Source organism: Cherax quadricarinatus, chromosome 7 (assembly GCF_038502225.1).
Source record: "Cherax quadricarinatus isolate ZL_2023a chromosome 7, ASM3850222v1, whole genome shotgun sequence".
In the NCBI taxonomy this organism is placed as follows: Eukaryota; Metazoa; Arthropoda; class Malacostraca; order Decapoda; family Parastacidae; genus Cherax; species Cherax quadricarinatus.
This window is the reverse complement of record NC_091298.1, coordinates 47,849,808-47,875,963: the sequence shown is the minus strand read 5'-3', so window position 1 is coordinate 47,875,963 and position 26,156 is coordinate 47,849,808. Positions and strand designations below refer to the sequence as shown.

General features: G+C 40.3%; 1 protein-coding gene across 3 annotated transcripts in view; it reads right to left on the bottom strand.

Moving 5' to 3' along the window:
- Positions 1-3,544: 3,544 nt before the first annotated feature.
- The window catches only part of LOC128686850 (zinc finger CCCH domain-containing protein 18-like), a 177,131-nt gene continuing 154,519 nt past the window's right edge, over positions 3,545-26,156 (bottom strand). For all 3 annotated transcript variants that reach the window (XM_070082415.1, XM_070082416.1, XM_070082414.1), the window contains exons 19-21: positions 21,241-21,320; positions 8,429-8,581; positions 3,545-4,166 (exon numbers count right to left, since the gene is read on the bottom strand). In XM_070082415.1, the coding sequence (XP_069938516.1) occupies positions 8,438-8,581; positions 21,241-21,320 (224 nt within the window). In that variant the 3' untranslated portion in view covers positions 3,545-4,166; positions 8,429-8,437. The remainder of the gene's footprint in view (positions 4,167-8,428; positions 8,582-21,240; positions 21,321-26,156) is intronic.

Here is a 26,156-nt window from a genome sequence, read left to right as displayed (position 1 = left end):
TGTTAGATAGGAGTGAATGGAGACGAATGGTACTTGGGACCTGACAATCTGTTGGAGTGTGAGCAGGGTAATATTTAGTGAAGGGATTCAGGGAAACCGGTTATTTTCATATAGTCGGACTTGAGTCCTGGAAATGGGAAGTACAATGCCTGCACTTTAAAGGAGGAGTTTGGGTATTGGCAGTTTGGAGGGATATGTTGTGTATCTTTATACATATATGCTTCTAAACTGTTGTATTCTGAGCACCTCTACAAAAACAGTGATTATGTGTGAGTGTGGTGAAATTGTTGAATGATGATGAAAACATTTTCTTTTTGGGGATTTTCTTTCTTTTTTGGGTCACCCTGCCTCGGTGGGAGACGGCCGACTTGTTGAAAAAAAAAAAAATTCTTTTTGGGGATTTTCTTTCTTTTTGTGTCACCCTGCCTCGGTGGGAGATGGCCTACTCATTGGAAAAAAATACACACATGTAAAAATAGGGAAATCAACAGCTGTTGCTCTTCCTAATTACTTGCGTATTCTTAGATGTTCCATTAGATGACAGACAAAGAAGGGAAGCACTCGTAAAGAGATGCAGTCTGTTGAAACCAGTGAAGTCAGTAGGCAGCAATAAAGCACAGCACACCCCAGGGGTCTATGTGTAAGGAGAGACTAACACAACCAGACAAGTGAGTCAAGTGAAGTAGTGGGAGAAAATATAGAAAAAAGAAGACCGAAATAGCATTAGCTGTAAAGTTCCAGGTGATTTGTAGATAGAAGAAAAGATGGTGTTTACAGGTGGAAGGAGGAACTTGTATACAAGGCAGCTAACAGGGCAGTAGCCTATATATTATTTTAGTCAAAAAGCATTAAATATTAGTGAGCTCCATAAAAGCATGATACTCTTTAGTGTGTCTATATTGGATACATCTTCAACCACATTTAGAAAGGGCATAGTCGTGGGTGACAGACAGGAATAGACAAGTGCAAGAAGCAATGACAGCATGTCTCTCAGTGCACAGCAAGGGTAGACAGAGGGTGTGCTCTACTTCATAGGTGTTGATGGAGGGTGAGGATAAGATGACTTCTGCCCCAATGTAGTGCTGAAGACACATTAACCTGTTCACAATGGTAGTGGCAGGGGGCATGTTGACATCTGATGTCATAATGATAGTGTTAGCCTAAGAGGTCTGGGAAGCATTAATGGCTTTAGATAAAATAAAAAGCATAGAAGGTGTGCTTGAAGAAACTAGTAATGGTTGTGCACTGGGATAGAGGAATCATTGAGTGCAATGACAAGGTCAGGATGACGAGCCACTGAAGAACATGAGATAGATTGAAGGCATTCTTGCTGACGAAGATGAACAAAGAGCCATACTTCCCCTCCCCCCCTCTATCAGATAGTCTCGTGCAAAACAGTCCAGTTAGCAGGATAGCCAACCTACTAGATAGACCAATGAGGGGACAGAGTTGCAGGAGTAATTTTGACTGTAGTGGTGAGTATAAGCAGATTGGACAAATATCTCCATTCAAAAGTCAATAATCCCTTGAAGCTCAAGATAACAGATGTCTCCTCCATATTCCTAAAAAACTGTGTAAAGAAGACCACCTGAAGGAGAATGCCTGACAGTGATAATGTGTCAGTCACCACTTGAAGTTGGGAAACCATCAGCTTTGCAATTCCCTCTACATGTACAATGGAAACTTGGTCATATTAAATATGAAAAGTGATTTCACAGCTAACCAATGACAAGAGCAAGGGAAAATTTGCCCTCAAACCGTTTATCAGCTAAACTTGCTTGGAGTGCAAAAACTGCGTTTGTCTCAGAGTGGACAGCAGACTCTAAAGGCAGTTGAATCCTATGAGTTGGCTTCTTTGGGAGAATCTGACAAGATATAGGTGAAGATAAGCAGATAAGCCTACTGGACCAACCTACTGGACTTTCACCAGGCCAGTGTGTCAGCCACTGAGCCAGCTGGCTACAATAAGATTCATCCATATGGAGGTTAGCATGGGCTCCACTGGCCTGGAGTTTTATGACTCACTTCCCATGGGTTCTACCTCACCTATACTGTGGTTTGTTTTTTTCTATGGTTCAGATGCCTCTCCAAGCTGCCAAATATCACCATCCCGCCTTCAGAATGTAGACACTGTACTCTCCACCTCCTGAACTCAAGCTCAGCTAACCATTTTCCCTGAATCCCTTCATAAATGTTGTGTTCTAGGTGGATAATATCTAATGAAAGATAATCTGATGTTAGCTTAAAAAGATGTGTGCATATCGCAAATCTTTCTTCATAGGTTAACTCAAGTCTTTTAATATTTTCCCCATTTTTACTAGAGTTTTACAACTGAAAGAATAGTTATGCTACATCATAATAAGGTAGTCTTAGGTACTTAGTGTAACCAGCTAGTTGTGTCTGGAGAATGTTGAATCACAATAGCTGGCCCAACCTCTTGATTCTTTATCAATCAGCTTTGCTGATTTCCTGGGTTTCCAAGACTGTCAAAAACTTGCAAAACTTTCTTCTACAAAAGGAATATAGTGTATTGGTTATGCTACTCTCCAGAATCAGAAATTAATGATCATTATTTGACATCCTTCAAACAAAATTTTCATTCCTCTTTGACAAAGGTGGCAGCTGTTATTTCTTCTTTCTGCATTTATTTGGTAGTGCCAACTTCACCTTCCTTCTCTCTTCTGTTTACCTCCTTTCCTTTACTATCTTCTCTTACTATTGTTTATGTAACTCCATTCTCACTATTTGATTTTTTCCCTTTTTCTCCTGTGGCTTGATGCCAATTATCTTTCTCCATTTTCTCCACATTTTCTTTCACCAGTCCTTCGTACTTCTTAAGTCTGTTTTCCATCTTGCCAAATTTTCCCAATGACTCAATAGTTTCAGAACCTAATGAGAAGAAACTGTAAAAGTGTGTGTGTGGCCCCTGTATTCGAAGATCTTCGGAGTCATCCTGACAATGGCAGCACCAATATATCTGGAGATAAGTTTGGCCAATGTCAATGTGCATGTTACAGTCCTACATTATCTGCTTACCATTTGGAGGTTTCTGGCTGCTGTTAGGTCTACAAAAGTATGGTGTCCTTTGCACTACGTCAAGGTTTCTCATACTGCTGACCTCTACATCAACTAGGGCCATGGAGGCCAAAATGGTTTGACAGTTTACTGCTGTAGGTATACCTGTGTCATGTGAAAATAAGGGTAGTTAGGCGAAAGGATACACCAATGCAAATGCCTGAGTGTTAAAACGGGTACCCAAAGAAGAATTGGGGATAACCAATAGGAAATCCCTGGAAAATGACTCTCACTGGTAGAAGGATGGCTTTGCCTTTCACAAAAATACTTTTAACCATTGCAGAAGCTATATTCTCTTCTATCCAACTGTTCCAGGGTACTAACTTGTAATTTTTAGGAGATGCTGGTCTGTTTAAAGAGGCTGCAAGGGTATTCAACTAAATTAAGCTATGCAAAATAATCACATGATAAATGGATATCTGTATATACTTAATATTAAATATTAAAAGGTGGAAACAAAAAAATATACTTTTAATTATAATAAATTTATGTCTTAATGCTAGATGGTTCAATACAAAACAAGTTAAATTATGACAAAAATGGGTTTAAGAATCTGCAGTTCAATGCAATATTTGTTGAATTATACAGCATAAATACAAATTTTATTTACCATCCAAACCAAAATATTCCACTTACACAATATACAAATTTATTTTTACAGTCACAATGCCACTTTTTACAACAGACAAAAAGCTCTTGATGTTTCCAGCAACTGTCAATAACTGCAAGTGCTTTAACTTCATATTTTACTGGTAACTAGTTTGCTTTTTAGATGCTTAACTTTTAATTGATATAATTTCAATATCACTATAATTCCACAGTATTTGTGTTTCAGATTATTATCTGATTTTATTAAGTGATGTATATGAACTATGATATTACGTCATTTAGTTGAAATGCTGTGATGTTATCACTTGGTCAAGAGTTGCTATCCAGGTGGATTATAGTGGAAATGCTATCAAGGGTTGGCTTAGTGAACCACAAGTGGATTCCCATCTAACTCATATGTACAAGAGAAGCCAACTAGCTTAAGAACTTTTTTTTTGTATAAATAATGATTTAACTTACCTAGCAATACCATTATCGTTTACCTGTAATAAGAGAGGAATGCAAATTACTAAATGGCAAGTTCATGAAAATATTTTGATAAAAGTTATGCTATTGTACAAGTCTTCAACCAGACTGGCTGAAAATTGTGGGAGACGGCCAATGTGTAAAAAAAAAAAATGTAATAAAAATATTAATCCTGTATAGCAGAAAATGGTGACTAAATTAATGATGAAGTTGATAGTTTGGCACAAATTTTACATTACAGAACTGTATTGCATTTTTTTGCATCCATATTTGCTAACTTGAATCATGATTGTGTAACACTACCATTACTTGCCAATTGCAAAAACATTGTTAATCTATCAATATCTGTGGTCACAAGGTGCTAATAACATCAATACAGAAAATAATTATTAACACTGCTATATTATCTACTTGTAACTTAATTGTGAGTTAGGAGAACAAATCACACTGAATACACAGCAATAATAAATTAATAAGAGTCTAATAAAAGACATGAACCTTAAGGTTGGGGGAATTCTCAATAATTTCAAATGTTACCCCAAGAATTACTGATATATGAGTGTGTTTTTTTAACACACTGGCTGTCTCTCACAACAGTAGAGTGACCTAAAACAATGAGGAAACATATTAACTGTTTGAATCATTCAGTGTCTTGCCATAAGTGCTGACATCACAGTTCAGATGACCCTCTGAACTGTAGCAGCCTTACCTCTAGTTCAGAGTGTAGGCACTATACTTCCTACCAGGACCCAAGTCTAGCTAACGAGTCTCCTTTAAGGGGCACGCAAGTTTCCCCTGTCTTCTAATAACATGTTCATTTTTTCCACTATAATCTACCATGTCCATAATTGCTATCGCATTTGCAATGTCCGTTTCATAAGGTGGAGTCTAGCTATACCATGAATTAAGGAAAGATCCTTACGAAACAGACAAAGCAAATGCGATAGAAATTATGGACAAGGTAGATTATAGTGGAAAAATGAACATGTTATTAGAAGATGGGGAAACTTACGTACCCCTTAATGTTTTCATAAATGTTACCTTGCTCACACTCCAACAGAATAAAAAAATCATAAATACCACTTATCTTTATCATTAAGTATTGATAGATGGCCACAGTTTTGGACAGGAATAAATGTTAAAGTTTATCACACACAAATGTCCCCTCACTTCATGCAGGTTTATTTATAAGAATTTATCATCATGTGATGTTCCATTTCTAGTGATAATTTTGCACATGTGATACACATTCTCAATGTAATGCAGTCTGATAAACGTACTGAAAATTCCTGTGATTCATGAAATTATAATAACACGATTGCAAACAAATTACAGAGCAGGTGGTACTTGAACCCATGGTAGATAACTGCTAAAACTCAGAGGCCAATGTGCTAACCACTGGACTAGCTGGATCTAGTACAACTCACCACAGCCATGTTTGTGTAGGATTTATCTGTATACACCTGCATTTGTGGTCAGTGGGGGGGCCCCGTGCCTCCCTATGATATACTGTATAGAAATGAATCCTATTAGAGTCAGCTAGTCCAGTGGTTAACACACTGGCCTGTGAGTTTTAGGACTTATTTGCCACTGGTTTGAGCACCCCCTTTTCTATGATAAGATTCTCACTTTGCTGAGTTAAATGCTGATGGCCAGGAAGGCCTTAGTACAGATGCCATGGGCTTGGAATGCATCTATTCTGTAAAGTGAGGGGGGACAGCTGAATACAGTATATTGTACATATTGGTAGCATATATGAAGGCTTGGGCATCCAACAAGCTTGTGTGAGAATGAGAGTGGAAGGCAAGTGGATTTTATGGTTTGACGTCCTGGAGTAAGAGCAAGACAACACTAGGGAAACCAGTTAGCTGGATGTGAGTCCTGAAGCTGGGAAGTACAGTGTCTGCACTCTGAAGGAGAGGTGAGGAAGCTGCAGTTCGGAAGGTTCTCTGAGCTGCGATGTTGGTATGCTTCTGGCAAGACAATGAATGAATGATGGTGAAAAAAGTGTTTCTTCTGCTTTTTAACATGCTGGTCATCCCCCACTGAGGCAGGGTGACCCAAAAAAAGAAACCCTTTCATCATCATTCACACATTGTCTTTCCAGAGGCATGCAGAATCGACAGTTCAGAAGTCACTCCAAAAAGCAGGTATCTCAAACCCTTCCTTTAAAGTGCAGGCATTGTACTTCCCACCTCCAGGACTTAAGTCCAGCTAACCAGTTTCCCTGAATTCCTTCACACTCCAACAGCTCATCAAGTCCCAAAAACCATTCATCTCCACTCACCCCTATCTACCATGCTCACACATGCCTGCTCTATGTCCAACCCTCTTACACACAAAAACCTCTTTTACCCCCCCCCCTACATCCTTTCCTAGGATGACCCCTACCCCTCCTCCACTCAACTACAGATTTATACACCCTCCAAGTCATCCTATTTTGCTCCATCTTCTCTAAATGACCAAACCATCTCAACAACCTCTCCTCAGCCCTCTGAATAATACTTTTTTTAACTCCACACCTCCTCCACACTATGAATTCTCTGCATAATATTTACATTACACATTGCCCTTAAACACATTCCCACTGCCTCCTTGCTGAAGCATTTACAACTCATGCTTCACACCCTTCTTTACCTCCAGGGATAATGCTCTTTGTCTCCACAGATACCTCAATGCACCACCCTTTTTTCCTTCATCAATTTTATGGCTAGCCTCATCCTTCATAAGCCCATCCACTGATAAATCTACTCCCAAATCTCTGAACAAATTCACTTCTTCCATACTCCCTCCCTCCAATCTGATATCCAATTTTTCTTTACCAAACTTGTTTGATACCCTCATCATCTTATTCAATCTATGTTCACTTCCAACTTGCTTCCTTTACACAAACTTTCAAACTTGACCGTTAACCTTTGCAACTTCTCTTCAGAATCTCCTAAAAGCACAGTATCATCATCAAAAAATTAGTGTCAACCCCCATTTTGCATTGAATCCCAATAATTTAATCCCACCCCTCTCCCCAAAATTAGACAATAAAATCTTGAGAATTACAAAGCACTCAAATGTGGATGTTCAACTGCATGTTGTTGCAAATAAACACAAGAAGGGAAGTAGAAACAATGAAACAGGCAAAGCTAAATAAAGCCCAAGGAAAAATCAAAGGATAGGAAAACCACTTTCATAATGTATGGTAATAGGACAAAACCTTTTAAGTTTTTGACCACACAGGAGCTTTACAAAGTCAATACATGGTACATGCAACATGACAATATACAGAAGGTGAGATAAAGGTAGGTGTCAGGTAATGGATGACAGGTTGCAGGTCATCTGCAATGCTAAATGCCACTTGGTTCTGTTTGATAGTGCTGAAAGTCTGCATGTGTGCAGACTTTAAACACCATCTTCTTGCTCTGTATTTCTTCTTTGACATTCATTTCAACCTTTACCCAATCAATTAATAGTCCCTGATTTTCCTTATGAATAACATGAGTGTTTTTGTCGCTGTTTGTCTTGTAGGCATATTTATGGTCAATAACTCTTGTGTGAACTCTTTCTAGTTTCATCAAGGAATGCTTTATCACACCTACCAATGAAGTTCTGTAGATGCCTGCTTCAATATTGGTGGGTGTGACAAAGCAAGACATTAGTGAGACTGCACAAAGCCTACAAGACAAAAATATTTCCTTTGCAAGGGTAAAAAACAGGCACAACTAATGGACTAGACAAAGACCAAAATGATTATCAAAGAAGTAAAGATGATATTTAGAGATTGCACACATACAGATTTGTCATCAAAAAGAATGAAGGAGCATTTGGCACTGCAAAATCTAACTAAACTCACCTTGAAAAATCTCCAGTACACTTTGTGCAAGTGACCCAGCAACTTGACATCACCACTCTGACATCCATTACCTGTCTATGCTTATGTTTAAGTCACTTTTTTTTTATATGTATTATCATGTTGCATGTTCCACGTATTGATACGACAGTGGACCTGTGTGGGTGAAATGGTCTTTAAAGCTTTTGCCTGCACTTACTGTCCTATTACCAGGTATGTACTTGTTGGTAATCCTGCCATCCCATAACATTTATAATGCTGGTGGAGAAATAAAAGCAGACTATCAAGTAATTCTGCAGTATGAGCATTAAAAAACTTTCAGAAGGTGAAAGGGTATTTCTCTGTTTCTTTATATTAGCATTTGTATGGAATATGAAGTTTTAAACCCTTCCACTACCCAAACTAGGTTTGTTGAATACTGACAAATAAAAAACTCACCTAAAATCACTAAGTTGGCAATTTTGTTCTTTTTCGAGCAATTGCGTCTTCGACTGCACGAAGTTGCTTCAAAAGTTCTTCTCGTCGATTTGCTTGTGGTTTCTTTACTGGTTGTGAAATGGTAACCACAGCAGGAGGGCTTCTGGCTACCATCTGAAGGGAGAGAATTAATTTTAGAAAACTCGTGAACAAGTGATATATCACTTAAAGATCTTGAAAGTATGAGAGACTGCTTCACTTCCAAAATTTTTCTAAATATAATTACAAATTGAGCTAGATATTACTATTAAACTAGATTTTATTTTTTATTTTATTATCACACCGGCCGATTCCCCCAAGGCAGGGTGGCCCGAAAAAGAAAAACTTTCACCATCATTCACTCCATCACTGTCTTGCCAGAAGGGTGCTTTACACTACAGTTTTTAAACTGCAACATTAACACCCCTCCTTCAGAGTGCAGGCACTGTACTTCCCATCTCCAGGACTCAAGTCCGGCCTGCCGGTTTCCCTGAATCCCTTCATAAATGTTACTTTGCTCACACTCCAACAGCACGTCAAGTATTAAAAACCATTTGTCTCCATTCACTCCTATCAAACACGCTCACGCATGCCTGCTGGAAGTCCAAGCCCCTCGCACACAAAACCTCCTTTACCCCCTCCCTCCAACCCTTCCTAGGCCGACCCCTACCCCGCCTTCCTTCCACTACAGACTGATACACTCTTGAAGTCATTCTGTTTCGCTCCATTCTCTCTACATGTCCGAACCACCTCAACAACCCTTCCTCAGCCCTCTGGACAACAGTTTTGGTAATCCCGCACCTCCTCCTAACTTCCAAACTACGAATTCTCTGCATTATATTCACACCACACATTGCCCTCAGACATGACATCTCCACTGCCTCCAGCCTTCTCCTCGCTGCAACATTCATCACCCACGCTTCACACCCATATAAGAGCGTTGGTAAAACTATACTCTCATACATTCCCCTCTTTGCCTCCAAGGACAAAGTTCTTTGTCTCCACAGACTCCTAAGTGCACCACTCACTCTTTTTCCCTCATCAATTCTATGATTCACCTCATCTTTCATAGACCCATCCACTGACACGTCCACTCCCAAATATCTGAATACGTTCACCTCCTCCATACTCTCTCCCTCCAATCTGATATTCAATCTTTCATCACCTAATCTTTTTGTTATCCTCATAACCTTACTCTTTCCTGTATTCACCTTTAATTTTCTTCTTTTGCACACCCTACCAAATTCATCCACCAATCTCTGCAACTTCTCTTCAGAATCTCCCAAGAGCACAGTGTCATCAGCAAAGAGCAGCTGTGACAACTCCCACTTTGTGTGTGATTCTTTATCTTTTAACTCCACGCCTCTTGCCAAGACCCTCGCATTTACTTCTCTTACAACCCCATCTATAAATATATTAAACAACCACGGTGACATCACACATCCTTGTCTAAGGCCTACTTTTACTGGGAAAAAATTTCCCTCTTTCCTACATACTCTAACTTGAGCCTCACTATCCTCGTAAAAACTCTTCACTGCTTTCAGTAACCTACCTCCTACACCATACACTTGCAACATCTGCCACATTGCCCCCCTATCCACCCTGTCATACGCCTTTTCCAAATCCATAAATGCCACAAAGACCTCTTTAGCCTTATCTAAATACTGTTCACTTATATGTTTCACTGTAAACACCTGGTCCACACACCCCCTACCTTTCCTAAAGCCTCCTTGTTCATCTGCTATCCTATTCTCCGTCTTACTCTTAATTCTTTCAATTATAACTCTACCATACACTTTACCAGGTACACTCAACAGACTTATCCCCCTATAATTTTTGCACTCTCTTTTATCCCCTTTGCCTTTATACAAAGGAACTATGCATGCTCTCTGCCAATCCCTAGGTACCTTACCCTCTTCCATACATTTATTAAATAATTGCACCAACCACTCCAAAACTATATCCCCACCTGCTTTTAACATTTCTATCTTTATCCCATCAATCCCGGCTGCCTTACCCCCTTTCATTTTACCTACTGCCTCACGAACTTCCCCCACACTCACAACTGGCTCTTCCTCACTCCTACAAGATGTTATTCCTCCTTGCCCTATACACGAAATCACAGCTTCCCTATCTTCATCAACATTTAACAATTCCTCAAAATATTCCTTCCATCTTCCCAATACCTCTAACTCTCCATTTAATAACTCTCCTCTCCTATTTTTAACTGACAAATCCATTTGTTCTCTAGGCTTTCTTAACTTGTTAATCTCACTCCAAAACTTTTTCTTATTTTCAACAAAATTTGTTGATAACATCTCACCCACTCTCTCATTTGCTCTCTTTTTACATTGCTTCACCACTCTCTTAACTTCTCTCTTTTTCTCCATATACTCTTCCCTCCTTGCATCACTTCTACTTTGTAAAAACTTCTCATATGCTAACTTTTTCTCCCTTACTACTCTCTTTACATCATCATTCCACCAATCGCTCCTCTTCCCTCCTGCACCCACTTTCCTGTAACCACAAACTTCTGCTGAACACTCTAACACTACATTTTTAAACCTACCCCATACCTCTTCGACCCCATTGCCTATGCTCTCATTAGCCCATCTATCCTCCAATAGCTGTTTATATCTTACCCTAACTGCCTCCTCTTTTAGTTTATAAACCTTCACCTCTCTCTTCCCTGATGCTTCTATTCTAGATATTCTAGATATTAATATTAACTTAAATATTAAGGCAACTGCTGAAGAGTAACTGAAACAACCCCACCCCTCATCCCTTTTACTAGGTGACATGTTTATCAGAAAAATCCCTTCCAAGAAAAAATCTAAGAGCATAAATAAAATTTAAAATTAATATACAATGGACCCCCGGTTCGCGAAGTCATCGGTATCCGATAAATCTGGTATCCGAAGCATTATATCGCAAAAAATTTGCCTCGGTTCCCGTTACGAAACCCGATATGTGATATGATTCGTATGAGACATGTCCACGTGTGGCCTGAACTGCCCTGTGTGTGCCAGTTTTTACAAGCCAGCCAGTGTGCGCGCATCTAAGGATACATTCGGTACATTCCATATTATCCATATTATCACTGTTTTTGGTGCTTGTTTCTGCAAAATAAGTCACCATGGGCCCCAAGAAAGCTTCTAGTGCCAACCCATCGAGACCAAGGGTGCTAATGACTATTGAAATGAAGAAAAAGATAATTGAAAAGTATGAGAGTGGAGTGCGTGTGTCGGATCTGGCCAAGTTGTATAGTAAATCCCAATCAACCATCTCTACTATAGTGAGCAGGAAAACGGCAATCAAGGAAGCTGTTCTTGCAAAAGGTGCAACTGTGATTACAAAACAGTGATTGCAAGTGTTAGAAAATGTTGAGAGACTGTTATTGGTGTGGATAAATAAATGAAAAACAGATAGCTGGAGATAGCATCTCTAAAGCGATCATTTGTGAAAAGGCTAGGCAGTTGCATGAGGATTTAATTAGAAAAATGCCTGCAACTAGTGGTGATGTGAGTGAATTTAAGGCCAGCAAAGGTTGGTTTGAAAGATTTAAGAATTGTAGTGGCATACATAGTGTGATTAGGCATGGTGAGGCTGCCTGTTCAGACCAAAAAACAGCTGAAAAATATATGCATGAATTCAAGGAGTACATAGAGGCTGAAGGATTGAAACCTGAACAAGTGTTTAATTGTGACAAAACAGGCCTGTTTTGGAAGAAATTGCCAAGCAGGACTTATATTACTCAGGAGGAAAAGGCACTCCCAGGACTTACTCTGTTGATGCGTGCCAATGCTAGTGGTGACTGCAAAGTGAAGCCTTTATTGGTGTATCACTCAGAAACTCCCAGAGCGTTCAGGCAAAAGAATATCCTCAAGGCTAATTTGTGTGTGCTGTGGAGGGCAAACATTAAGGCATGGGTCACTAGGGACTTTTTCTATGACTGGTTACACCATGCATTTGCCCCCAATGTGAAAAATTACCTAATTGAAAAGAAATTAGACCTTAAGTGCCTCCTGGTGTTAGACAATGCCCCTGGTCATCCTACAGACTTGGCAGAGCGACTTTGTGGGGACATGAGCTTCATTAAGGTCAAGTTTTTGCCTCCTAATACCACTCCTCTCCTGCAGCCCATGGACCAGCAGGTCATTTCCAACTTCAAGAAACTGTACACAAAAGCTATGTTTGAAAGGTGCTTTGAAGTGACCACAGATACTCTACTGACTCTAAAGGAGTTTTGGAAGGATCACTTTAATATCCTCAATTGTGTAAACCTTATAGGGAGTGACTAAGAGGACCTTGAACTCTGCTTGGAAGAAACTGTGGCCAGAATGTGTAGACAAAATGGATTTTGAAGGGTTTGAGGCTAACCCTGGGAATCCTATGCCAGTTGAGGAATCCATTGTGGCATTGGGAAAGTCCTTGGGGTTGGAGGTTAGTGGGGAGGATGTGGAAGAGTTGGTGGAGGAGGACAATGACGAACTAACCACTGATGAGCTGCTAGATCATCTTCAACAGCAAGAGGCCAGGCCTGAGGAAACTGCTTCGGAGGAGGGGATAGAGAAATTGACGAAGTTGCCTACTTCAAAGATTAAGGAAATGTGTGCAAAGTGGCTTGAAGTGCAACCTTTTTTGATGAAAATCACCCTGACACAGCTACATTGTCAGTGTACAGGTTGCCAACACGGCAACCAGTACACTGACAATGTTGTGAACCACTTTAGGAAAGTCATAAAGGAACGAGAGGTACAGGCCTCTATGGACAGATATGTTGTGCGACAGAAGTCCAGTGACTCTCAAGCTGGTCCTAGTGTCATTAAAAGAAGAAGGGAAGTAACCCCAGAAAAGGACTTGCTACCTCAAGTCCTAATGGAGAGGGATTCCCCTTCTAAACATTAAAAACTTCAACACTCTCCCCTCCTCCCATCCCATCAATCATCACCAGATCTTCATTAAAGGTAAGTGTCAATTATTCTATTGTGATTATTCTATTATTATAATTATTCTATTGCATTAAACTTAATATTTCATGTGGTAAAAGTTTTTTTTTTATACTTTTGGGTGTCTTGCACGGATTAATTTGATTTCCATTATTTCTTATGGGGAAAATTGATTCGCTTTCCGATAATTTTGCTTTACAATGAGCTCTCAGGAACGGATTAATAACGTGAACCGGGGGTCCACTGTATAGTATAATGACAAGTTGGACCCTAAAACCTTATCAAAATTATAAAAGATTTAAGCCTACTATTGTATATTTCAATACAGCACAGGTACTATACAGTAGATGATTAGCTATATTTGTCCAATCTCTTTTTAAAGCTACCCAGGGTCCTAGCCTCTATCACCCTACTCAGAAGACTGTTACATGCAGGTTCAGATCCAACCTACCCAGCATTCTCATAGTGTGCACTCAGTGTGCGTACTATAAAAAAAATCGGGGACACTGGGGTACCGCGTGGTAGCACCAGTTAGTTTCAGCTCCATCTTGGATCAACATCATGGCAAACCCCCGTGAGTCACTGATGCCTCATTGTATTAACACCCTACTATTCTCAGAAAGTGATACAGAACGCGAGTTTAGTGGTTTCGACTCCGATATAGCCACTAAAGGTCAAGGAATTAGTGAAACTTTTGTTGATAACCCAGATGACCCTCAGGCCATGACCTCTGGGGTGGCCAGTATGGATAATGTGGACAGTGTGGCCATACCAGACCCTCAGCCCAGCACTTCTGAGGTGACCAGTGTGGCCACAATAGACCCTCAGCCCATGACCTCTAGGGTGGCCAGTGTGGATAGTGTGGACAGTGTGGCCATACCAGACCCTCAGCCCAGCACCTCTAAGGTGGCCACAACAGACCCTCAGCCCAGCACCTCTGGGGTTGCTAGTGTTACTTCCCAAAGGCAACTCGGCAAGAGGAAATTATCATTTCCCATGCGCTTTGGTGATGACGATAGTGAAAGTGATATAAGTGACGATGATGAAATCAACATTATGCCGATAGATGATTCGTCAAGTAAAAGTGATTATCGTTATTTCCCAGTGAAACGTACTTTTAGGCATCGTAACCTATGTTCAAGCAGTGTGCCATATGTAGTCGGTGGCAAGGATCGTGGCATGTCACGATCCAAAACCCCAGCCACTGATAGTGATAGTAATAATGAAGATCATGGATGGAGGAAGAAGGGGGTGGCATGGTACCTGGACCTCGTGGTGCAGTGGGCGGGCAGGCAAAGGACTGCTCGGCACCCTCTCAACCATGTGCTGCCTCCACTCCTGTCCCCCCTCCTGCCCCCCCACACCCCATGCCACAGGTCCACCCTGCACCATCTGATCGTGAATGCAACTGGACAGAAAGTACACCATTTGTGCCACATCCTTTCAATTTTGATGCCAGTGGAAGTGGCATCATGCCACACTGTCCCCTCACAAATGAGTCTACAGAGTTAAACTATTTTCAACCATACTTTGATGAGCCAATAATGAACCTAATTGTTACCCAGACCAACATGTACTACCAGTATACAATGGACCACACAGATGTTTCAGAGTCTTCACGGCTGCGCAGGTGGAAAGATACAACTGTGGCTGAAATGTATTTATTCCTTGGCACTGTCATGCATATGCCACACACATATAAGAACAATATAGCACACTACTGGTCCACAGACCACTTCATCAGTACTCCAGTCTTCCATGACCTCCTTCCCTGTAACAGATTCACTCTGTTGCTATGAATGTTGCACTTCTCAGACAGGAATATGCCAAACAGAAATGACCTCTTATACAAAATCCGAGAATTGTTTATGTATCTGAAGCAAAAATTCAGTGCCTACTTTTATCCATTCAAGAACATTGTTGTCGATGAGTCCTTGGTTCTGTTCAAGGGACGACTGTCATTCAAACAATATATACCAAGCAAACATTATCATTTTGGTATAAAACTCTTTGTTATGTGTGACTGTGAGACTGGTCTTGTGTTGGATGTCATTATCCACACAGGGAAAAATACACTTGCCAATACCAGGCACATGTTGGGCATTTCTGGGGATGTTGTTCGCAAGATGGCAAAGGTCATACATTGTTCACAGACAATTGGTATACAAGCCCTATGCTCGCAGGGCTTGTATATCAAATGATATATGTGGAACAGTGAGAAGAAGTAGAAAACACATGCCAAGGTTCACTGGAGGAAGTCTAGTAGAAGCGTTTCATGCCAATGACATCTTGGCACTGACGTGGTATGACAAACAGGACGTGACGTTGCTGTCAACCATCCACAGAAACGAGATGGTACTAACAGACAGACTGAGCAGGTTCAACAATGAACCTATTGTAAAGCCAGCTGCTGTCATCAACTATACGAACAATATGTGACTAGTCAACAAGTGTGACATGATGATAGAGTTTGTTGACTGTGTGCATAGGAGTCGCAAGTGGTATATAAAAGTTTTTTCCACCTTGTAGACATTGCAATGCTCAATGCCTTTCAGAAAAATTGTGTTGTGTGTGCTTAAACTAAACAGTGACCCCGAGTGCTAAAAGACACAATACATGTGTCAGCAATGTGGGGTGGCACTCTGTATGAATCCATGCTTCCTGGAGTACCATACAATGGTGGACTTCTAGAAACATAAATGGGACTTGTAAATACCTTGTATATATGTAAACAATAGTATGTGATTGAACCAGGTGTACAAATTCATTTATCAGTGTGAACAAGTGTGTTTGTGACAGTATGATTACTAATTCAGTACCAAACATTTGTCTCCACAAGAATTGGCTATCAAATCAAAAGATCTGCAACAAAGCATTATTATCATAACATGAAAACAACAAAAAACAGAAAAGAATTAAAAAAAAAAAAATGATAAATGTTTATTATTTCTGCAAATGGCAGTGCTCCACGTTGCCAACACCTCATCATTTAGCACCAACATCGCAGGCTTATATCTCGGTAAGTACTGACCCTAAATTTTTTTTTTATCCTATACCATTTATAAAAATGTGCTCCTCAATTTAAAAACAAAAAAAGATTTTTTATTTTTCAAAATATTCGAGTGCTGCGCAGGTGAACATACATCTACGTTTGGACAGTTTAAGGGTTAAGCATATCTTGGTTTAATTATTTCATATTTGGTGCCTATATGATTCAGTATGATACAGCTTTGGAGTTTCATCAGATCTATGTTGAGAGTTTAGGCTTAATTCTGGATGTACGGTACTTATTAGAAATTTTGGGTAATTACATAGTTCTTTTATTTGTCAACACACCAGCCATCTCCCACTAATGAAGGGTGACCGCCAAGGCTGGGTGACCGCCAAGGCTGGGTGACCGCCAAGGCTGGGTGACTGCCAAGGCTGGGTGACCGCCAAGGCTGGGTGACTGCCAAGGCTGGGTGACCGCCAAGGCTGGGTGACTGCCAAGGCTGGGTGACTGCCAAGGCTGGGTGGCAGCCAAGGCTGGGTGACAGCCAAGGCTGGGTGACCGCCAAGGCTGGGTGACCGCCAAGGCTGCGTGACTGCCAAGGCACAGTGACCCAAAAAAAAAGAAAAGTACAAAGTTTTCTTCTTTTTACATTTAGTAACTTATACTAGCCCCTTGCTCCTGGGATTTTAGTTGCCTTTTACAACATGCATGGCTTACAGAGGAAGGATTCTTTTCCACTTCCACATGGAGATGAAAGGAAATAAATAAGAACAAGAACTATTTAAGAAAGTAGAAGAAAACTTTGATAAGTGCTTATACACAAAAATCGAACTTAATCCGTTCCAGGAGCTAGTTCTAATTTCGAAAAGTCTGAAATTCGAATCAATATTTCCCATAAGAAATAATGGAAATACAATTAATCCGTTCCAGAAACCCAAAAATATTCACACAAAAAATACATTTTATAGAGATTAATTACAGTTTTACATACATATAAAATAACATACATATAAAATAATTTTTTTTTTTTTTTTCAACAAGTCGGCCGTCTCCCACCGAGGCAGGGTGACCCAAAAAAGAAAGAAAATCCCCAAAAAGAAAATACTTTCATCATCATTCAACACTTTCACCACACTCGCACATTATCACTGTTTTTGCAGAGGTGCTCAGAATACAACAGTCTAGAAGCATACACATATAAAGATACACAACATATCCCTCCAAACTGCCAATATCCCAAACCCCTCCTTTAAAGTGCAGGCATTGTACTTCCCATTTCCAGGACTCAAGTCAGACTATATGAAAATAACCAGTTTCCCTGAATCCCTTCACTAAATATTACCCTGCTCACACTCCAACAGATCGTCAGGTCCCAAGTACCATTCGTCTCCATTCACTCCTATCTAACACGCTCACGCACGCTTGCTGGAAGTCCAAGCCCCTTACCCACAAAACCTCCTTTACCCCCTCTCTCCAACCCTTTCGAGGACGACCCCTACCCCGCCTTCCTTCCCCTATAGATTTATATGCTTTCCATGTCATTCTACTTTGATCCATTCTCTCTAAATGACCAAACCACCTCAACAACCCCTCTTCTGCCCTCTGACTAATACTTTTATTAACTCCACACCTTCTCCTAATTTCCACACTCCGAATTTTCTGCATAATATTTACACCACACATTGCCCTTAAACAGGACATCTCCACTGCCTCCAACCGTCTCCTCGCTGCTGCATTTACCACCCAAGCTTCACACCCATATAAGAGTGTTGGTACTACTATACTTTCACACATTCCCTTCTTTGCCTCCATAGATAACGTTTTTTGACTCCACATATACCTCAACGCACCACTCGCCTTTTTTCCCTCATCAATTCTATGATTAACCTCATCCTTCATAAATCCATCCGCCGACACGTCAACTCCCAAGTATCTGAAAACATTCACTTCTTCCATACTCCTCCTCCCCAATTTGAAATCCAATTTTTCTTTATCTAAATCATTTGACACCCTCATCACCTTACTCTTTTCTATGTTCACTTTCAACTTTCTACCTTTACACACATTCCCAAACTCATCCACTAACCTTTGCAATTTTTCTTTAGAATCTCCCATAAGCACAGTATCATCAGCAAAAAGTAACTGTCAATTCCCATTTTGAATTTGATTCCCCATAATTTAATCCCACCCCTCTCCCAAACACCCTAGCATTTACTTCCTTTACAACCCCATCTATAAATATATTAAACAACCATGGTGACATAACACATCCCTGTCTAAGACCTACTTTTACCGGGAAGTAGTCTCCCTCTCTTCTACACACCCTAACCTGAGCCTCACTATCCTCATAAAAACTCTTTACAGCATTTAATAACTTACCACCTATTCCATATACTTGCAACATCTGCCACATTGCTCCTCTATCCACTCTATCATATGCCTTTTCTAAATCCATAAATGCAATAAAAACTTCCCTACCTTTATCTAAATACTGTTCACATATATGCTTCAATGTAAACACCTGATCTACACATCCCCTACCCACTCTAAAACCTCCTTGCTCATCCGCAATCCTACATTCTGTCTTACCTCTAATTCTTTCAATTATAACCCTACCGTACACTTTTCCTGGTATACTCAGTAAGCTTATTCCTCTATAATTTTTACAGTCTCTTTTGTCCCCTTTCCCTTTATATAAAGGGACTATACATGCTCTCTGCCAATCCCTAGGTACCTTCCCCTCTTTCATACATTTATTAAACAAAAGTACCAACCACTCCAACACTATATCCCCCCCTGCTTTTAACATTTCTGTCATGATCCCATCAGTTCCAGCTGCTTTACCCCCTTTCATTTTACGTAATGCCTCACGTACCTCCACCACACTTACATTCTGCTCTTCTTCACTCCTAAAAGATGGTATACCTCCCTGACCAATGCATGAAATTACTGCCTCTGTTTCTTCCTTAACATTTAAAAGTTCCTCAAAATATTCTCGCCATCTACCTAATACCTCCATCTCCCCATCTACTAACTCCCCTACTCTGTTTTTAACTGACAAATCTATACTTTCCCTAGGCTTTCTTAACTTGTTTAACTCACTCCAAAATTTTTTCTTATTTTCATTAAAATTTCTTGACAGTGCCTCTCCCACTCTATCATCTGCTCTCCTTTTGCACTCTCTCACCACTCTCTTTACCTTTCTTTTACTCTCCATATACTCTGCTCTTCTTATAACACTTCTGCTTTGTAAAAACCTCTCATAAGCTACCTTTTTCTCTTTTATCACACCCTTTACTTCATCATTCCACCAATCACTCCTCTTTCCTCCTGCCCCCACCCTCCTATAACCACAAACTTCTGCCCCACATTCTAATACTGCATTTTTAAAACTATTCCAACCCTCTTCAACCCCCCCCACTACTCATCTTTGCACTAGCCCACCTTTCTGCCAATAGTCGCTTATATCTCACCCGAACTTCCTCCTCCCTTAGTTTATACACTTTCACCTCCCTCTTACTTGTTGTTGCCACCTTCCTCTTTTCCCATCTACCTCTTACTCTAACTGTAGCTACAACTAAATAATGATCCAATATATCAGTTGCCCCTCTATAAACATGTACATCCTGGAGCCTACCCATCAACCTTTATTGAAGATTGGTGATGGCATCTGGAAGATAGGGAGGAGGAGAGAGGGAGTTGGGGTTAGTGTTTGGAAGGAGAATCCCCCTCCATGAGGACTTCAGGTAAAGCCCTCTCTGGGATTACTTCCCTTCTCTGTCTTTTAATGCCACTAGGACCAGCTTGAGAGTCACTGGACCCCTGTCTCACAAAATAACTGTCCACAGTCCTCTGTTTCTGGTGCCTCTTTAACATTTCCCTAAAATGGGACATGGTTCTGTCACTGAACTTGTTGCAAAGATGGCTTGTTTCAGCTTGCTCAGGGTGGTACTTCTGCACAAACATTTGGACATCATTCCACTTGGCACAAATCTCCTTAATCTTTGAAGAAGGCACCTCATCCACTCCCTCTTCCTCCTCCTCTGAAGCAAGTTCCTCAGCTGTGGTCTGATACTGGTCCAGATGAAGCTCTTTGAAAATTTGTCTTGTGACCCATGCCTTAGAACCGATGGTCAACTTGTTTTTCCCATACATCCTGGCAAGCTCAACAAGTCTCACACCACTCTCATACTTCTGTATTATTTCCTTCTTCACATCTATGGTGTTTCTCACTTTCTTTACCACAGGGGTACCACTAGCAAGTTTCTTTGGGTCCATGGCAGCTTATTTCACAGTTCCACAAGCACTAAACACAACGAAATAATCGTAAAATGTGAATGAGAGCGCAGGTTAGTGTTCACTCAAGCATAAACAAAGCTAGACTGCTCACGGCGCCTGCGTGGGGACGCGGACAGAGCGGGCCAGTGGACAGGTCCCGTACCCGGCGGTCCGAAATTTGAAATGCATTCGATTTTTGGTACACAGTTTGTCCGAAAAAATGGTCTTATTTTCGAAACGTTCGATATTTGGTACGTTCGATTTTCAAGGTTCCACTGTACACGCAAGTGTAGCGTGACCTAATGGTAAGCAAAAGTAGCAATATGTACTTGTTATCTTGCCTGCATTTATGAAACAGAAAGAACACACTGGCAATCTTACCACTGTGTAAAGCAATTAGAGGTTTCCATTTCACACTGATCTGGCAGGATGGTAGTACCTCCCTGGGTGGCTGCTGTCTACCAACCTACTATGTACCTAGTTATAATTACACATTTCAGCTCATAGGTAATAAGCTGTAACTCTTCTGGATGCATGTGTACACAAATACTTATACATATAATATTAGTACTTGCCTTTGCTGGTGGAGGTTCAGGTGGTGGGCTGTCAGGTTTACGTTTACGTATAAGTTTACCTCCAGTGTCTGATTCACCACCTGAAAAGTAATTTGTCAAATTAATATAAATTACAGTACATACAGTAGGGCCCCACTTATACAGCGGGTTAGGTTCCAGGCTGTTGCCGGAAAGCAGACATCGCCGGAAGGCAGAACGCCATTTTTTTTCCAAGTATAAATGCCAGACAACAAGTTTACACTAAATTATATTAAGTTAGTAATAGAACTAGGCATTAAAAACACACAAAGTAAAATACATTCACAGTACATTCATTACTTTTCTTAAAGTATTTGTAATCTTAATGTAAGGAGAGAGGTGAGTAGTACTTATTTGTAGGAAGTCAGGTGCAGGTAGCCCAGGTGTAGGTAGCCCTGGCTCCCCATCTCATACTTAATATACAATATTTAAAACATCCCAAAGAGGTAAAATACACATACAGTACACTCATTATTTACCTTAAAATATGTGTAGTCTTAATATAGGAAGAGAGGTGAGTAGTATTTATTTGTAGGAAGTCAGTGTATGTAGCCGGTAGGTGTAGTCCGCCTGGGCTACACCTACCAGCTACCTACACTGTGGCCCAGAGCCATATTATCGACATACCTTGTTCACTGAATTTAATCATTTCTAACAACTACCTTTAGATGTCATCATAAACGAAGGGAGAGGTAATGAATAATTCATGCCGAAAATTGTAAACAAAAGCGAAGTGAGGGAGTGGCTGGGCCAAACGCAGATTCATACACGTTTTCTCTGATGGCTGAGCAGAGAAAACGTAATGTCCCTCCACCCGGCTACCACAGCTCTATAAGTATTATTATCAGAGCACATATAAAATATGCAATAAATGCCAGACAACAAGTTTACACTAACTTATATTAAGTTAGCAATATGATTATTATAATAATCAAGGGGGAAGCGCTAAACCCGTAGGATTATACAGCGCCTGTGGGGGGGGATGTGGAAGGCATTCAGGCTTAATTCGGGGAACTGGAGCACAGATCCAATTCCCCAAATAAAGAGCCCCTCACCAATATCAAAGTTAGCAATAGAAATAGGCATTAAAAACACAATAAAAGGTAAGATGCACACAGAGTACTTATTACTTACCTTAAAATATTAATATTAATGTGTGAGAGGTGAGTGGCAGGGTGTTTAATGAATAAAATCAGAATGGCACACCATCATCCTCTAACTTGGCACCTAAAGCAAGAGGCTTACGACTTCTCTTTTTATCACAGCTAACCTTAGATGCCACCGTCAATGAGAGCCAACTACTTAACGAAAGAGTAAATGAGAGAGAATGAGATACGGAGTTGAGACAACGTAAGAACACAAACTGAACAGGTAGTGGGCGATCACTTGGTCAGGCGAAATAAATGCGTATTAATGTGTGTCTACTTTTAGTTCATTTGCGTACGTTTGTAAGAGTTTGCAAAACATTTACCTCAATATTTTATTATAATAATTACCTCACAATACAAATACAGTGGTCCCCCGATTTTTCGTAGTTCCCGGCAATCGTAAAATTCGCCAATCATAGGGGTATTTTCGTATAAACATGGACTCGCTTTTCATAGGTCGACTCGCGAGTCGTAGTTCGTCCTGGACTCGTACCCACAGCGTGAGCCAGGGCGGCAGCCAGTCTGGCATTGTTTACCAGTGAGCAAAGGTCCCCTCACGTGCTCCAGCGAAATATTTCATAATATTCCATTTATTTTAGTGCTTGCAAGTACTAGATATTGGCAGTTTGGAGGGATATGTTGTGTATCTTTATACGTATATGCTTCTAAACTGTCGTATTCTGAGCACCTCTGCAAAAGCAGTGATAATGTGTGAGTGTGGTGAAAGTGTTGAATGATGATGAAAGTATTTTCTTTTTGGGGATTTTCTTTCTTTTTTTGGTCACCCTGCCTCGGTGGGAGACGGCCGACTTGTTGAAAAAAAAAAAGTACTAAATAAGCTACCATGGCTCTAAAGAAAGCTCCTAGTGCCAAGCCTGTGGTAAAGAAGGTGAGAAATACGAATGAATTTAAGAAAACCATCATTGAACAATATGAAAGTGGTACAAGTGTGGCCGAACTGTCCAGGATGTATAAGAAACCTTACACAACCTTATGTTCCATAGTGGCCAAGAAAAATGAAATAAAGGATGCTGTTGTTGCAAAGGGAGTAACTATGCTGACAAAAATGAGATCACCAGTACTGGAAGAGGTTGAGAAGTTATTATTGGTGTGGATAAATGAGAAACAATTAGCAGGAGATACTCTTATGACTTCATTTATTTGTGAAAAGGCTAGGCAGTTGCATGAAGATTTGGTAAAGAAATTGCCTGCAAATAGTGGTGAAGTGAGTGAATTTAAGGCCAGCAAAGGCTGGTTTGAGAAATTTAAGAACCGTACTGGCATACACAGTGTGGTAAGGCATGGTGAGGCTGCCAGTTCGGACCACAAGGCGGCTGAAAAATATGTGCATGAATTCCAGGAGTACATAGAGGCTGAAGGACTGAAACCTGAACAAGTGTTCAATTGTGACAAAACAGGCCTCTTTTGGAAGAAAATGCCAAAGAGGACCTTCATTACACAAGAGGAAAAGGCAATGCCAGGACACAAGCCTATGAAAGACAGGCTGACGCTAATGTTCTGTGCTAATGCTAGTGGGGATTTCAAAGTGAAGCCATTACTAGTGTACCATTCTGAAAATCCCAGTGTGTTCAGGAAAATAATGTTATGAAGAGTAAATTGTGTGTGTTTTGGAAATCTAATAGTAAGGCATGGGTCACGAGGGAAATTTTCGTCGAGTGGTTCAATGAAGTGTTTGGCCCTAGTGTGAAGGAGTATCTCCTGGAAAAGAAATTGGATCTCAAGTGCATGCTAGTAATGGACAATGCACCTGCTCATCCTCCAAACTTGGATGACCTAATTTTCGAGGAGTTTGGGTTCATCACAGTAAAGTTCTTGCCCCCGAATACCACTCCTCTCCTTCAACCCATGGACCAGCAGGTTATTGCAAAACTCTACACAAAAGCAATGTTTCACAGGTGCTTGACTGTGACCACAGACACTCACTTGGCCCTAAGGGAATTTTGTAGAGAACACTTCAGCATCCTCCACTGCATAACCCTTATAAGTATGGCTTGGGAGGGAGTGACTACCAGGACTTTGAACTCTGCCTGGAGAAAATTGTGGCCAGATTGTGTTGACAAGAGGGATTTTGAAGGATTTGGGACTGACCCTAATGAGCCTATGTCTGTTGTAAAATCAATTGTGGCACTGGGGAGTTCCATGGGGTTGGATGTGAGTTTGGAGGATGTGGAAGAATTGGTGGAAGACCACAATGAAGAGCTCACCACTGAGGAGCTGCAAGAGCTTCAGCAGGAAGAGCAACACATCGCAGCTCAGAATCTTGCTGCAGAGGAGGAGGAAGAGAGATGGAAGAAGGTGCCTTCTTCAGAAATTAAAGAGATTTTTACTATGTGGAGTAAGATGGAAAGCTTTATGGAGAAACATCACCCTAACAAGGTTGTTGCAAGCCAGGTTGGCAACATGTACAGTGACAAAGTCTTGGGCCATTTTAGGGAAGTGTTAAAGAGATGCCAGAAACTCCACAGTTATTTTGTGAGACAGGACACCAGTGACTCTCAAGGTGGTCCTAGTGGCATTAAGAAACAGAGAAGAGAAGCAACCCCAGAAAAGCAAATGGTACCTGAGGTGTTGATGGAAGGGGATTCCCCTTCCAAACTATAAACAATCCACTCTCTCTCCTCCTCCAGTCTCCCATACACTAAGAAGAATCTCCAATAAAGGTAAGTGTTATGCTGTTAATTTTTCATTCATCATTTCCCATTGTATTGTTTATGTACTACATGTATATTTCATGTTAAAAATTTTTTTGTTTTAATACTTCTGGGTGTCAGGAACGGATTAATTGTATTTACATTATTTCTTATGGGGAAAATTGATTCGTAAATCGTAAATTTCGTTTATAGTAACGGCTCCAGGAACGGATTAATTACGAACAACGAGGGACCACTGTACTCTTATACTGTGTACAAGTTAGTACAGAATAAACAAACAGCAACACACCATTTTTAGATTGAATGAAGATAATAATAATAATAATAATATTATAATAAAAAGCACTAAACCCACAAGGGTCGTGAATTGCTATATATAGAGCAAAGGCATACGAAAAGAATATTTTTCTACAGTTATCCCCCAGTGTTTGACTAGAGAAAACGTAATTCTTCCGATACTACCTACGCAGCTGCTTTGTAAACAAATCTCATATTTACGTCAATTTTTATTCTGTGAGTGTATGTATCATGTTTATATGCTATGTAATGGGTTTCATATATAATTTTGAGGAAAATATCATAGATGGATTAATGAAAATGCTTATAATAATGTAAAATAAGACATTTAGTGTGCCCAAGAGTGATTATTATTACGTAGTATTAGCGTCATGAGTAGAGAGAGACTTAGCGATAATAATGTGTACCTGCACACCAGCACAGTGTGTAAGTATATTTAGGTACAGGTACACATAAGTATAATTATCAGAGTACATATAAAATACGCAGTAACTTTAAAACACTTGAAATTTTGGAAAATTTCCTGACATAATAGACGTGGTCACGGAGAATGTAAACAAACCGGGTGGGGGCGCCGTATTTGAAAGACCGCTTGCCGTATAGCAAATTTTGGTCATATTTTGACATCGCCGTATTAGCGGAACGCCCTAAGGCGAAACGTCGTAAAGCGGGGCCCTACTGTATTCTACTTAAAAATTTGTATTTTACTGTATATTAAATAATTCTGCTTTAATAAGTTCATAACTCACTGAATATCTCTCAGCACAGCAAACACTGTCTT